Source organism: Musa acuminata, chromosome BXJ3-10, assembly GCF_036884655.1.
Source record: "Musa acuminata AAA Group cultivar baxijiao chromosome BXJ3-10, Cavendish_Baxijiao_AAA, whole genome shotgun sequence".
Lineage (NCBI taxonomy): Eukaryota > Viridiplantae > Streptophyta > Magnoliopsida > Zingiberales > Musaceae > Musa > Musa acuminata.
This window is the reverse complement of record NC_088358.1, coordinates 21,627,367-21,642,113: the sequence shown is the minus strand read 5'-3', so window position 1 is coordinate 21,642,113 and position 14,747 is coordinate 21,627,367. Positions and strand designations below refer to the sequence as shown.

The 14,747-nt window shown below is 37.6% G+C and overlaps 2 protein-coding genes across 2 annotated transcripts; one reads left to right on the top strand and one right to left on the bottom strand.

The window, feature by feature from the left end:
• Window positions 1–1,451: 1,451 nt before the first annotated feature.
• On the top strand, window positions 1,452–9,564 carry LOC135650403 (uncharacterized). Its single transcript, XM_065169688.1, has 6 exons — window positions 1,452–1,716; window positions 3,797–3,869; window positions 5,088–5,181; window positions 8,732–8,848; window positions 8,927–8,993; window positions 9,081–9,564. Exons 1-6 carry the CDS (start codon window positions 1,684–1,686, stop codon window positions 9,456–9,458), a joined length of 762 nt encoding a protein of 253 aa, XP_065025760.1. The 5' UTR covers window positions 1,452–1,683; the 3' UTR covers window positions 9,459–9,564.
• Window positions 9,565–10,074: 510 nt separating this feature from the next.
• On the bottom strand, window positions 10,075–14,404 carry LOC135650727 (probable hexosyltransferase MUCI70). Its single transcript, XM_065170282.1, has 8 exons — window positions 14,281–14,404; window positions 14,048–14,171; window positions 13,793–13,969; window positions 12,773–12,844; window positions 12,501–12,697; window positions 11,251–11,666; window positions 10,961–11,145; window positions 10,075–10,499 (listed from the first exon to the last, which is right to left on the bottom strand). Exons 2-8 carry the CDS (start codon window positions 14,127–14,129, stop codon window positions 10,126–10,128), a joined length of 1,503 nt encoding a protein of 500 aa, XP_065026354.1. The 5' UTR covers window positions 14,130–14,171; window positions 14,281–14,404; the 3' UTR covers window positions 10,075–10,125.
• Between the last annotated feature and the right edge of the window lie 343 nt (window positions 14,405–14,747).

Sequence of the window (14,747 nt, the reverse complement as noted above, 5' to 3'; positions counted from 1 at the left end):
TTATCTTCCTCGTTATAATAATGGATAAGAAGAAATATTATGATTATCTTTTTTATCATAAAAAAAAATAATTTAATATTGTTTTCCTCGTAACAGATGAGAAAAAACTTTATGATTATTTTTTTATAAAAAATTCTATCAATTAGTTGAAGATGAGGTTATTTTAGAAATTTATTGTCTTCTTAACTATGATGTTGTGGCACTTGAAGAAATGATTATGACATTTGATTGGTCATTAGCATATAATCGATGTTCCAAGCAACATTTGGAATTAGTTCCAGTTGAGGCACAATCGAAATTTCTTATTATGGATGATAAGCTATCAATTTTTTATGATGCCACTACTTGATGTTAATTATAGTGGAAGGAGAATAATGATCATCCCGATTAGAACTTGGATCTCTTGGTGAGGAAAGAAGTCTTTAAGAAGCATGATGTTGGCTCAAAAAATAGATAACTATTTGAAAGAATATACATTTGTAAATGAGCATTTTACGTAAAAAAAAGATTTTTTTTTACTTTTACTGAATGATACCCATAATTGATGTTTAGATGCGACAACTCCTTTTTGTCACCTCGATGAAAATACTCATCAATCATCATCCCACCCTCGACCATTGACAAATTACCGCCAACACCATCGTCGCCTCCTCTATGACCATCCACTCTCCCTCCCCCATGGCTTCTAGCACTTGGTGCCACCACCCCGCCCTCAACCGCCAGCACATTGCCGCCACCTTTCCCGGTCGTTGCCTCGACCCCATTGCAAGGTGCCCCACCCACCCACCCTTTCCCTCCCTCCCTCCCTCCCTCGCCACTCACCCATGTCCGTTATTCATTGCCTCCTCCTCCTTCTCATTTCCCCTCCCTTCCCCTTCCCCATCACCTTTTTCCTTCCTCATTCTCCTCCTCGCCTACCGCCCGCGCTCTTCCTTTCCTTCCTCTTCAGAGGCGACGGGGCCTCGCAGTCGGAGTAAGGGCGGAGGCAATAGAGGCGACGGACCGATGACGTTGCACAAAGGTGGGAAGGCCTCGTGGTACAAGCAAGAGATGACGGGGCCTCTATGTAAGGCAGAGATGCCGGCTGGTGGAAGGTAGGATGGTGGTGATGATGCTAGAATGCCGTGGGGGACTGGGAGGTCGCGGAGGAGGCGACGACGGTGTTGACGGCAGTGTTCGAGAAGAAAGGAAATACCCCCACATAAAGACGTACAACATTGGGAATTTTTAAGGTAAAGTGGCCTTTGTAATTTAGTATCTTCTTACGCATTAAAACCTTCTCTATCCGGTCAACTACTCGCACACGACTACATTCGGTTTGCGTCGGACGACGTAATTGGTACGAAATTTGTCGTGCACAGAGCCTGATGGAACACGCATCACGAACCAATCAGACGGTGGACTGGGCACGTCGTACGCAACGTGTCATGAACTAAAAGGCAGGAAAGGAAAATAAAAGAAAAGAAAAAGGAGGAATAAAAAAGGGCATGGGCGATCGACCGATGGATCCATAGATCACGGCCGCGGCATCATCTCCGGCACCGGTCAATATCCCTCCTGTAGTACCCCTTACTTTCCTCTCGATTTCGCGTTCCTGTCCTTGCTCGATCTCTCCATCCACAGTTTGCGTCCACCGGGAGACCCGGATCTGTAGTCGGTGGAGGCGGAGACGAGGGTTAGGAGATGAGGAAGAAGCTCGGTACACGATTTCCCGCGGTAACCTGCCTCTCTTTGGCCACTTGATCTGCATGCTTTTGTATGATTTGAGGTTCTTTGATGGATCGGTGGTTTTCTGTTGCAAGCCACTTTTCATCGTTTGGAATCTCCGATTCGTCTTGTAGCGCGTTTGATCGGGGAAGACCTAATTAACTTCTGCATTTTGGTTACTTGTATATCGTTGATCGATCTTCTGCTCCTATGATTCAGTCCGATTCTTTGGTAATTACGGTCGAAATGCACAGGCGACCTAATTTTTGATTGACAGTATGCGAGATTTGGGAATTATGTTCTTTAAATTGGACCTGGTGTGGATTAAGTAGTTTAGAGATCTATTGCGGAGTTACATCAGCGATTGTAAAAGAGTCGCTGTTTGGGACTTGGACTGTCGAAGTAAGAGAACATATATGGTTTTAGTCATTGAAATCACTTAACTGAGTCCTTGATCGTGTGATGTCGGGGATCCAAGTGTGTTCTTATGTGTCTCACTCATATAAAATGATTATATTATATGTATTGGTAAAGAAACACAGATCTGGTGAACAAAGTTTTCATGCAAAATCTATCCTGCATACAGGACTATAATAGGGTGACTCAACGTACAAGGCTTCCACCAGTGGTTGGTCTAACAAGGGTCGATTTTCTTTTGTATGTGACTCCTAAGTCTGATTTTGGTTGCAGTAAGATATTTTCGTGTACCTGGATCATTATGAGCCAATAAAGAGATGTAATACTTGGAAGTCTGAAGAGTATTTACAGGAAAAACCTTTCCAATTTATGACTTAAACCTATTTAGTTTTATTGTCTATCCTCCAATCTGTGGGAAAGCATGTATAAGGGACAGATTCCTTCTAGTTTCATTTTTTTCTTTTATAAGACTGCCAGTTAAAGATCCAGATTATTGAGCCCCTTCTTCAGTTAGGAACCATTGAAACTATTTTCGCACATTTAGCTCTATGTACCAAGGCATATCATGGACATGGTAATCTACAATATCTACGAGCAATATGCGATCTTTATGTTACCATAGAATGCATATACTTATCGTGACATCTATTCCTGATTATTACTACGAGAACATTTAATATCCATGCTCGTAAGATTTAAGTTTCATGGTAGCTAATTGCTTAATACAACCCTCTTAAATATTTTCATCTGGACTTGGGGCCAACCAGAAAACCTCTTCCTTCTTAGTTGCCTCAAATTTCATATTTTTAATTCAAAAACTTGTTCTATTGATTTCTTGATCATGAATGACCTTAAATATTTTCATCTGGACTTGGGGCCACCAGAAAACCTCTTCCTTCTTAGTTGCCTCAAATTTCATATTTTTAATTCAAAAACTTGTTCTATTGATTTCTTGATCATGAACGACTTAGTGACATTGACATTTTAGTGTTAAAATAATTTTCATTTTCTCCCTAGTAGTATGTTGCTTGTGTTTGTAGTGGTCATAATTCGAGCATGGCAGTGAACCCTGGCATAGTGTATACTCATGGTGATTACATGTAGCTTGTTTTGTATCAGTTTGTACAAAGTGAAAAAACTGTTGATCTTTTCATCAGTTCTTAATGGGAAATTTCTTTGTTCTACATCAGTCATGGAAGCTTCTTGGTAAGAATATGCACATTGACCCTCCCTAAATCCTGCATTGGCGAGCCTCATGCACTGGGCACATTTATTTTTATATCCAATTCATTGTCACAAATTATATTGCAAATAAAACCTGATATAGTGGATAATCGAGTGATTAGATGCAGCTTATTTTGCATCAATTAATACATAGTGAAAATTCATTGATCCTTAGATCAGTTTGTAATGTATAATTTTTTCTTTCTGTTGAATTTTGTTTATTTAGAGAATTGTTCCTGAAGTTAATGTAACGAAGTGCCCCAAAATGATTTTTTTTTTTTCAAGTTGGATGTTCTATAAGATGTTCTATAGGAAACCAACCACCCTTCTTCCTTATAACTTTCTTCTGCAACGTCCTACTGCTAATGGTACAATTGATGCTTTATCTATGATGTTGTCAAAGGGAAACAATTGAAATTGTGACTTCTTCTTCAATTTGTATTTACAGCCACGAATAAAGAAGATAATGCAAGCAGATGAAGATGTTGGCAAAATTGCTTTGGCTGTACCTATTCTTGTTTGTAAGTTCTTGAGGGGCTTTGTGTTTCATTGTGCAGTAGAATGTTATTCTAAGTATGATGTAGCATGATTTCTGATCATCCTGATCTAATACTTTCATGAGAAATGAACTGTTTTTGCTCTCTGATTGTTTGTCTTTTGAAGGAACTATTTTCGTCATCTTGGTTATGCATTGGTTTAACATTACTACAGTGGTTTATTTGGTCTTTTATTCTTTTTTCTAAGCTAGATTTTTCTATTGTTCTTCTTGCTGTCGTTAGCTTTTTTTTAGCACCTACCTTCTTCAGTTTATCAACTGAAGGCATTAGCTTTCTTTTAGCTACCTACTTCATCTTGTCAACTCGTTAAATTTGAGTAATGAGGAGCTTACATCAGCTTGGCTTCAACATGATATAGTGAGCTCATCTCTAGACATACTTAGCTGTGAGCCATATCTCGTCTGTCTTTGACATTTTATGCAAAATAATTAGAAGATCCAAGTTGTATGTTAAAACTTGGCGAAAGAATATTTTCTGAATGATTTTGCAGGTTTATGTATATGTAGTGGATACTTCGAACTCAATACTGATTGATTACTGTATCTTTTTCCTTCAGTAAACCTTTAAATTTAAATATCACTGAATAAATGAAGTACTGAAAAACATGCTGACTTCAGTGAAATTACACTATTCTTTGTGGTCTAAATATGAATAAGGAATTGATAATATTATTCCATTCTTAAAGGTCCGAGTTGGAAGAAGATGCTATTTCATGGAAGATTCAATAGATTACTCTTTGTTTAGCAGTTATTATAATGGATGTAGTTGAAGATTGGAGCAACTATATTACTGACTTTTCAAGAGAATGGTTTCCACAGGGAACTACATGCAATGAAAGCTTTAATGTGGGTAGAATCACAGGGAAACCTTTGATTCTTCTCACTGTGATTTTTCATGAATATGAGTAGGTTATGGATTTATTTTTAACTTGGTATGCATCTTGTTTTACACTCACATGGCATATGTTTGTCATATTCTTTTCGCGTACAAGTTAGTGCAATATATTTTACTTTTTCAGATTTATTAAGATCACCTATTGTAAAAAACAAATAGAGATTAGGCAAGATTCTCTGCTTAATTTTAAGACTTTATTTTTCCTTAAAGTAATAGGCATTCTATGTACAACCTGTTTGGTTTTAAGGTTTTGAAATACTGATGACTGGCTTTGTTGATTGCTCACAGCAAAAGCTTTGGAGTTATTCTTGCAAGATCTTTGTGACAGGACGTATGAAATTACTCTTCAAAGGGGAGCCAAGACATTGAATTCTTCACACTTGTAAGGAAATCTATAGTTACTTACTCCTTCTTTGGTTAACTTGCAGTGGCATAATTTGAATTCCGCTGAATTGTTACTACCATTATATTTATGGAACAAATATCATATTGTTTGTAATGTGGCCACTGTTTGAATAGGATGATACATTTCGACAAAGGAAATTGGTAGGAAAATATTGTAATTTTGTACCTGGTTTAGTTGCATCTTCTAATGTTTGGTTGCATTCTTGTTTGAACTTCTGATACCAAATATGATGATCCTTTTTGGATTCATGAATATGCCTAAATTTCTTGAAAATTTTAGTGTGACTAATGCCTTCTGTCTGACATGTTATTATGTAAAGCCAAGTTTTTTCATCCATGTTATCGTGTTATCTTGCATGAGCATTTGTGCCAACAACAATCCTATTCATGGCTGACTTTTGAATACCGGAAGGACCGGTGTGTACCAGTACGTGGACCATCCCCTATCATCCGGTCCAGTTTGGAGAAGACTTACCACCAAATTAGGGTCAACATCTGGGCTCACTGTCCAGTTTCAGAGGACCACTTGGTTTGGGTCAAAATTCAGACTTATTATCCCTTTTTAAAGTACCATCTTGTACTTATATTATTTTTTTGATAGTGACTTCAGTCCTTCTGTTTTATTTCTTCCATGCTTCTCACTCTTCCAACCTCTCGCGCCATGCCTCCTGCTGCCTCGCAGCCACTGTCAGCTGCCTTCCTGCTGCCACTTCTTCTGCCTTCTTGTCTGCCACTGCCTCCTCCTCTTCCTCCTCCTCCTCGCCTCTTCTCTCCTTTTATCTTTGATCTGTGCTGATCAGTAATGCTGACATACCATGCATCGGTATGCTGGTATGTATTGGACATATATTGGTTCAAATAGGGACTGTATGGGGTCCGACATCATTATTTGATACCTTCATCCTATCTAGATTTGGCATTATGGAAGGTCGTGATTTGGTATAATCAGCAGCAACTTTCTTGCTGTTTGAAGATTTCAATAAGCTTTTGGTCTGCTTTATAGCACAACCACTGTGCGGTTCTTCTGTCTCTAGTTTCCCTTTCATATACTTTGCACATTTTTTAAAAAAATTCTAGAGATGCTTATAACACATTTAATCTTTTACCCTGTCTTTGTTTTTCCTGTTCTTTATGGTAGAACCTAGTTAATTAGATCTGCAGGAATCAGTTCAGTGAAATTTAAATTTGATTTATTGTTTTGAGTCTCGAAAAATAAAATTCCCATGGTAATGTTGCTTTTTCTCATGTTATGCTCTCTTATACACTATCATTTCCAAGTGCCTAGTAAACTATCAAGGATTTCTTGGTGTAATGAGTTGGATTCAGCATGGCTATTTAAGTTACTTTATGAAATAAGTTGAACCTCTGCTGTGAAAACAAAAATATATCATCACAACATTAAGTAATTGGCAATTGAGGAGGGTGCTATAATCCAGTTAAAATATCATTATCTAAAGCTCATCAATCACCACTTCTGGGTTGACATGACTCTTAAAGCATATAGGACAAAAGAAATGTTAACTTGCCTTCAAGATAGAGTTGTAATTAAGAAATAAGATGAATATTAGTGGCATGCTCATCCAATCATGATGTCATCATGCAACATAACTTGCCAAGGAAGTGCGCTTTCTGCATCCAAGGAGTCTGATACTTGTGTCTTCTTTGGTGTCCTAAGTTTTCTTAGACATACTTCGAGTTCACTGCTTCAGAAGTTATCACTGCAGCAATATCAGAGTGGCGTGAGAAAACAACTAACAAAAAATAAACTTATCAAATCCTGGATTGCATTTTATGGCAAACCTCACAGCCATTTCGTGAGATTCAACCTGGAGTATAGATTTATCTCTAGGAGCTTTTAGCTATGAAAGCTGTAATCGCATAACCAGAATGTCAGATGTTTCCTTCTTGCTAACATGCTATTTTGAGTTTAGTTATAAGAGCTTTGATTGATGTTATCCATCTATGCCATGACAACATCAAGCGATAGCCCCAGTTAAGTAAAGTCAAGTAAATGAGTTGGTCGCAAGGTGCAACTAACTTTTGGAGCATGGTTAATCAGGAAGGAAATTTGATTCTCAATTTTTTTGGGATATCAGCTATATGATATCCGTCTTCGAATCAATTTTCATCGCCAGTGTTGATTCTGATCCCACATGCTTTTTTCCATCAGTGTGATAACATCTTTGGTCTCCATCTCCAAAGTGCCATTAATTTCCTGTTTCCTTGTGGCATCTCAATACTTGAACTCAATTTTCTGATGTACAACAACATATCCCTTCAACTGATAAATGATTTTTCTTTATCTTACCTTCTAATCACTTCATATAGTACATTTTTCCTTTTTCTTGTGTGTAAATTTCAACTTAATTCTGCAATTTTGTTCATTCATGTTCTTCTCATGATGTTGCTACTTCCCTAGGATGATGTTTGATTGACAAGATAAATAAAGTGGGAGAAGTGTAGTGCAAGTGTATGATTGCAGATCGTCACCAAATGAGTCTTTTCAAGAATATTGCAAAGAAGCACACTCATAAAAATGGGTCTTAATATCTGGGTAGATATGGGGAGCTCTATAGATAATGGTAGTTTTCAGTGCCTGGGAATGATCCCATGGAGTTCAGCTGAGATTGGCAACTACAGTAGCATTTAGTTGGGTTGAAAAGAGCTACTTTACATGCTATGACATCATAGTTGTTGTAGTTTCCGCTTTGCGGTCAATTGGTATCATTTCTATGTAGCTATGAAATGTGTATGACATCCTTCTCTTGCATGATGTGCTTAAGCATTTTTTACATGGAGGACTTCCAGGAGAATTGGACTTGAATTTTGAAGATTAGACATCATAAACTTTGATCTTACATCTTGTCCAACTTTTCTTTAGAATGTGGAAACTTTTGCTGTTTTCAGAAGTCCGAATTGTGTCTGCAAGTCTAAAAATGATGGTGTAATATCTGCATGTGAAATTCCATGTATGCCCGTTGCAGTTAAGGTTGTCTGTTGAGAAACATTATGTGGTCAGTAACTATTGAATTTGATTCAATATGAGGTGTGGTAAAACAGGAGGAAGACCAAAAACAAAATGGTTAAAAACAGTGATGGATTTGAGTCATTTGACATCTTTCTGTTCAAATGATGTGGTCTCTAATAGAGTTTGATATCGGTTGATTATTCATTTAGACAACCCAGATAGTTGTGTGATTCCATTGGGGTAACTAATACTAATACAAGATACATATAGTCATTATTTGAATAACCTGGTAATACTTGTTTAAGAAACAGTAGAAAAATATATACTAAAAAATGAGTCTTTTATCATTTGTAGCATTTCTTCATTTGTTGTTTTCAGTTACTACATTGCTTTTTTATATGTTATTAATTTATATTTGATGTTCCGGACTGATTTTATTTTTTGCGAATTCTTAGATTCTGTCTTTTACTTTATGCCAGAATTTAAACAAGTTTGTGGCTGATAATACCAGCAAAAATCATTAACAATAGTTTGTTATTGCTTTTTCTGAGCTTTCCAGAAAACAATGTGTGAAGGCTTATAATGCGTACGATTTCTTAACCGGTGTTGTCAACAAGGTACCAAACCTTGGTGGCATGGAACCTTGTGAAGATGAAAAAGGAATCTGTCGCAGAAGGTAATTTCTTCATTGTTTTCATTTTCGATATCAATTTGTATTAATGATGAAGCACTAACTGCTATGGCAAATGCGCAGGAAGACATTACCACATGCTGGTGAAGTTGAGAGCAATGAGGAGCTCCATTTGAGGTCCTCCAAGATGGTAGTGTACTAGCATTTACTTGATCTTTTGTGCATAGTCGAATAGTTATGTTCCTTCTTTCCAGTAGCTGACTATATTTGGTGACAGCCTATGAGGAACTCTAATGTCAGTCCTAGAGGACGTGGAAGAGGACGTGGAAGAGGTAGAGGACGACCACCTACGAAGGCAAGAGATGCAAGGTACATTAAATATGAGGACGACGACATCACGTTTGGTGAACATGATGAGGAGGTCCCTTTGGGGCAGCCTGAAGGAGCCGAAAAGGAGAACACTAATCAAACTGTGGATCCTTCATCGATGTCACTCGTAAGTGGAGCTGCGACAACAGCCAACGAGACTAAGCTAGAGAAGTGTTCAGCATGGCCTCTTCCTGATGGAGTGGGCGACATTGGCTTTGAGCCATCAAGACTTGTACAATTAAACATGCAGGTAGACGAAGACGAGGATTATGACAATGAAGATTAGATAATTTGATTTATCGAGTTGCTACTAACGAAGCCATCTTGTTTTGTATATAATTTTGCATGGTGACACTGCACATTTAGCATAAAATTTTGCTTTTTCCTTTTGAGTGGTGGTCTTGTTGAACTTCATCAGACGAGAGGAGTGTCTCGTGGTTCTGTCTCGCGGGTACATGACGGCTGATATGTACCGATATCTGATCAAGTATCGATATTGAAACATATACACTTGATGCTAGTACAATGTTATTATTATTTTTTTATTTTTCAGCATATCAATATTGTATCAACCTGATTTCATAGATCAAGTTATCAAAATTAGTATCGGATGATAGCATTTCTTTCCATCACTAGGCTTGTTGTCATGAGGAAGGCACTCCACTAGTATTACTGTTTGCCTACTGTGTGATGGATTTCCAACAGTTGATAAATTCTGTTTCTAATTAAATTTCCAGTTTATTTACCTTGTAAAAGAGCAGGGATGAAAGTTTGCATGATCCTGAGTAGGTATTCTTTGACAATGGTTTTATGCAGTTGAAATATTGTGGCAGATGTGTACAAATCCACTTAGATAAAACTCATTAAGAATCCATAAAATCTCAGATCAGACAATTAAAACATGAAAGATCAGAACCTCCTTACATTTTATTCATCAGGATCATGATACAATATCACCCTGCAGGTGATGTTCTTTTAACAGAAGGGAGTTGGACAGAGCTGAGGTCCCCTGGGTAGGGTTTCCATAGCCCTAGACCTCCCCTGGTCTCTCTGAGTCCAGTCTTGTTCCCCTTGAACTCATCTAGGGATTTAACCCACTCAACAACAGAAGAATGTTCCCTGGTGTGCATATGCAATATGAACAAGGAATTGTATTCACAGTTGGGGAACATGAAAAACTTGAACTCCTCTCCTAGTCTGTGCACCACATAGCCAAAACTAAGCTGATCCCTCGGCGTGAAAAGATTGACCTCGTTGAACCAAAGGCAGCTGAATAAGTTGGTCATCGCCGTGTGCTCACGTATAATGACTGCGCCCTCTGGTACATCTGCGTTCATTATGTATTTTCATCAACTGAAATCAAGGATAAAGGCATGATGTTATTTGAACTACTTAAAAAGCTCTATCCTGAACAACCATGACTAATATTAGAAACCTTGTTGTGTAAATGGACTTCCATGTGAAATGGAAATTGTTATGGAGGCATCTCTTACCATATATAAGTTCCTCCTTGTGTCCTACTAACATTTTCTCATTAGGTCAATCAAATATCTTCACAAACTTGATCATATTCTTTAGTGCCTAGTGATTTGATGTAGTTATGGAGCCGCACTGACAGTATTAGCTTCATCATCTTTAACATGGATTAGTGAGTTTCAAATGACTAGAACTTCATCCTATGTTAATGTGAGGAGGCACTTAAATGCATATTCTTTAAAGCACCTATGTAAATATGGTACTTATCATACTATTACTTGGCACCAAGTTAGGAAACAAAGTAATGCTTACCGCTGATTGTCCTTTTTTTGGGACTCCAGAGCTCCATTCCCTCATAGCGGTAAATTTTCATATGCAGATCAATCAGTGGCCGAGCATACCTCTTTCTTCGTTTGATTGCATCTGCCTCCTCATATATACTCCTGTGATGTTTATGACAAGCAATTGCAAATATGTGCTTTCCCCGCCAGAGGTATCTACAAAGTTTACAGAATGTAAAACCATACAAGTCATGAAAATTTGCATGGACTTCGGAAAAAATATTTTCTTAGCGAGTTACAAAGTACTCAGAAACAACCCACCTTTCAAGAATTAGCAACGGGTCAACAATAAGCTCCATTTTCCCATCAACCCAAATGCTATACTGAGCTTGAGGAAATAACCTATGAGTTAGTATCTTAGGAACCTTTCCGTTTCTTCTAGGTTCATCATATGGTGGATGGTGTAGCATCACAAGGCGCCAAATACCAACCCATTTTCCTCCATCACTGTCCTCTCTAACAGTAACATTTTGCTTGATGAAATGAAAAGACACTTCATCAACTACCATCAGAAAGCAAAAGAGTTCTCGAGAACGTTGGCTTATGTTTGATGGTTGATGGGGAGTATCATACCCATCAAAAATGCCTGAGGCAACCACGAACCTACACTTCTTTGCATATTTAACATCTACAGCATCCATTTCTCCACCACCATTTTTTATAAATCCACAGTGGACCTTAGAAAGAAATAAAGAGCAGTAAATGAAAACCTTTAAAGACTTGGAGAAATCTTTAAACTTGTGAGAACAATGAGTATGAATGAAAGTTATGAAATTAAGATAACTTCTTTCATGTTTATATGCATAACATAATAGACTAATCATCTATGAGAAGTTCAAGATCTGTATTATATTTGTCTGCATGTATCAATGCATATATGAAGGCTTGCTAGGTGAAGTTGGAATATGCTACACCAGATTTGATTTAAAGAAAGTGTGAGAAGTTGAGCTAATAGATTATATTGTATGATAACATTTTCAAAAATGAAATTATGAAATACATGTCTGACTATCCAGTTAACTACACTAGTCAACACAAACACTTCTCTCTCATTTCCACAGATACATTCACACCTTTGGACCGGGACTGAAATGAGTGTAGCAAACTTACTAAACCAAGGAGTAGGCCAGTTAATTGCAAATGAAGTTGCTGAAAACTTCATAGCACAAGACAAGGACACCACATAATAAAAATAAGATAGAACAATTTTTCGTAACAAGGATCAGTCGGAGGATGGAAATGATATCATAAGATGAGTCCAGCTAGACCTGACCAGCTTATTTCTTTTTTATAGGACATAACCATAATGAAATTATTATAAGCATGAAATGTTGTGATGCTGACATGATGCTTATAACACACTTATCAAAGAATAACAGAGGCTTCCACATGTTTGTCTGTCCTTTTGTCTAATAATGAGTTCAAGTTTATTAAATGTATAGGTAATGAGGAGGAACTGATTTCTACATCTAATGTGTTCTTCATCAGCCTACATATCACAATTTTATTACCTTCATTGTTGTATTCAATTTGAAACTATTCTCTCTTTGTGTCCAGTTCTGATGACCCCCAAAAAGCGGCTGAGATTTTTCATCTGCATTCACTTGCTCATCTTCCAATACATATGTTAGACTTTTTGGAATAGTATCAGGAGTTCTCTTAGGAATGACTATGGTATCTGGATCATCAACAACAGGAATTCCGCAACCTAAATGCAGAAGGTGCAAAAGTCAGATAGTGGAAACTTATGAATCTTGCATAAAAGAAGTCATAGTAATCTTACGATGCTGTGGCTTTGATGTGAGACCCATCGTGTCTAAGATGATAAATACTTTGCTATCTTGATTACAAAGAGCTGGAAAAAGAGTGTCATGAATAGCAAATTTTAATAATCTACATAAATTAGAAAATTTAAATTTAAAAGAAAATGACTACTGGAAAAGTCAGCATAGTAATGGTTGTTTAAGATTGACAATAGTCAATTCAGTAAGGCTGGATGACAGGAGATGTAAGTAGAATTGGTTAAAAATTAAAAAAAAATGACAATTAAATATATTGGATAACCAAAAGCCTCTGCTGCAGTGACAAGCAAATGCATACACAGACATATAGTTGCACCAGTCTTCATGCACATAAACATGTACATGTATTACAAGAAAAAACATGCATATGCATGTACCTAACACATCACATGCTCAACCTGGGCTCATAAATCATTAACAGACAAGAAGTGTATATTCTTGTTTTTACAATACAAGGTCATATCATTTTTGTTCTGACTAAGACTGCCAATAATTTCTGATGGTACCACAAGGTATATTTTTCTATTGATGTTTTAATAGCTACCATTCTTGTAACAGCCAGAAAGTCCACATCTCAGGCTTCAGATATGCCACCAAAACATGTTCTTATCATAGTGAGACCAAATCTCCTTGTTTATTGTTAGGCTATTTGCATTTGAATCCGATAGACAAAAATAATTGTGATGAACAAGAGGATGCAAATAAGTACATCGTGTTCTTCTACAAAGGTACTGCTTCCTCTTTCCAAGAAAAGGTTAACAGACAACTAATGATCCAAGAATTACATAATATAACAGAATGTACAATGGGGATAAACTTTGACTCTTGAAATGGAAGGATAGTTGTGTCTACCATAAATTTTAGCAGATATATTTGTATAATCTATTCATTCCTATTAGGTCATCAGATCCATCAGAAAATATTCAATGCCACAGTATAAATCGTTTTAATTACACAATGAATGCCAAACGCAAAAAAAATGAATGAAACTTCAGTATTACCTGAGAAGAAGCTAATGGAAGAATGGCAGGACCACAAATGAAATAGCAATGCAAAAAGAATGAGCAGCATCCACAAAATGGCCGACACCAAGACCAACCGTATGAAACCCTTCCGCCATACCATCCTCAGCGGATCGTGAAGACCACTCCCATTGGCAGAGACATCGGTTTCATCGCCTGCATCGACAAAGGTCGCAACTTTTAAGAACAGAGAGCAGAACAAATTAAAACATGTCCACTTTCGAAACTCCTGACCTTTGCGGCGAGTACCCGAACCGCTCCTCTCCGTTCGACGGGAAGCCCGCAAGGAGAGCGAGCGCTGAGCTTCAGTCTCCATGCTTCCTACCTCCCGTCTTCCATCGCATCAATTCGCGTGGGACTAAAGATCAAAGAGAAGAAGGATACGAATCTTTATCAGAAGAATGAATAAGAAGGCAGAAACGGAGAGGAAAGAAATCGAATCGCTCCGAGTGACTCGAAGAAATCACCGATTCAGCTGTTCTTTGGGATTGGAGGCGTTCGATTCGAGTCGAGCAAAGGGGAGTCCACCGAAAGGGAAGCAGATCTTCTCGAGGAGCGGCGATGAGGCAAAAGGCCGATACCATGGGTTGTTATCGAGCCCAAATATGTTTGGGCTTTACCCTTCACTCGGCCCAAATAGAAAGAAACATATCAATTAATTAAAATTATTTATAAAATTATATATATATATATGTTAAAATCGTTTTTTTTTATTGATTATTACATCAAAATCAACGTCACTTGACTTTGACTAATCATTACATCAAAATCACGATCAAATCATTATTGATTATTACATCAAAATCAAAATCAAAATCACGAGTCGGACCCGAACTGGGGAAGTGTGGGGTACTTGTCCACGTCGATCAAGACCGAACACGAATCATCCGGGCGCGGGCACGAATCTTGAAGTCATGCACTCACGCATCCCACA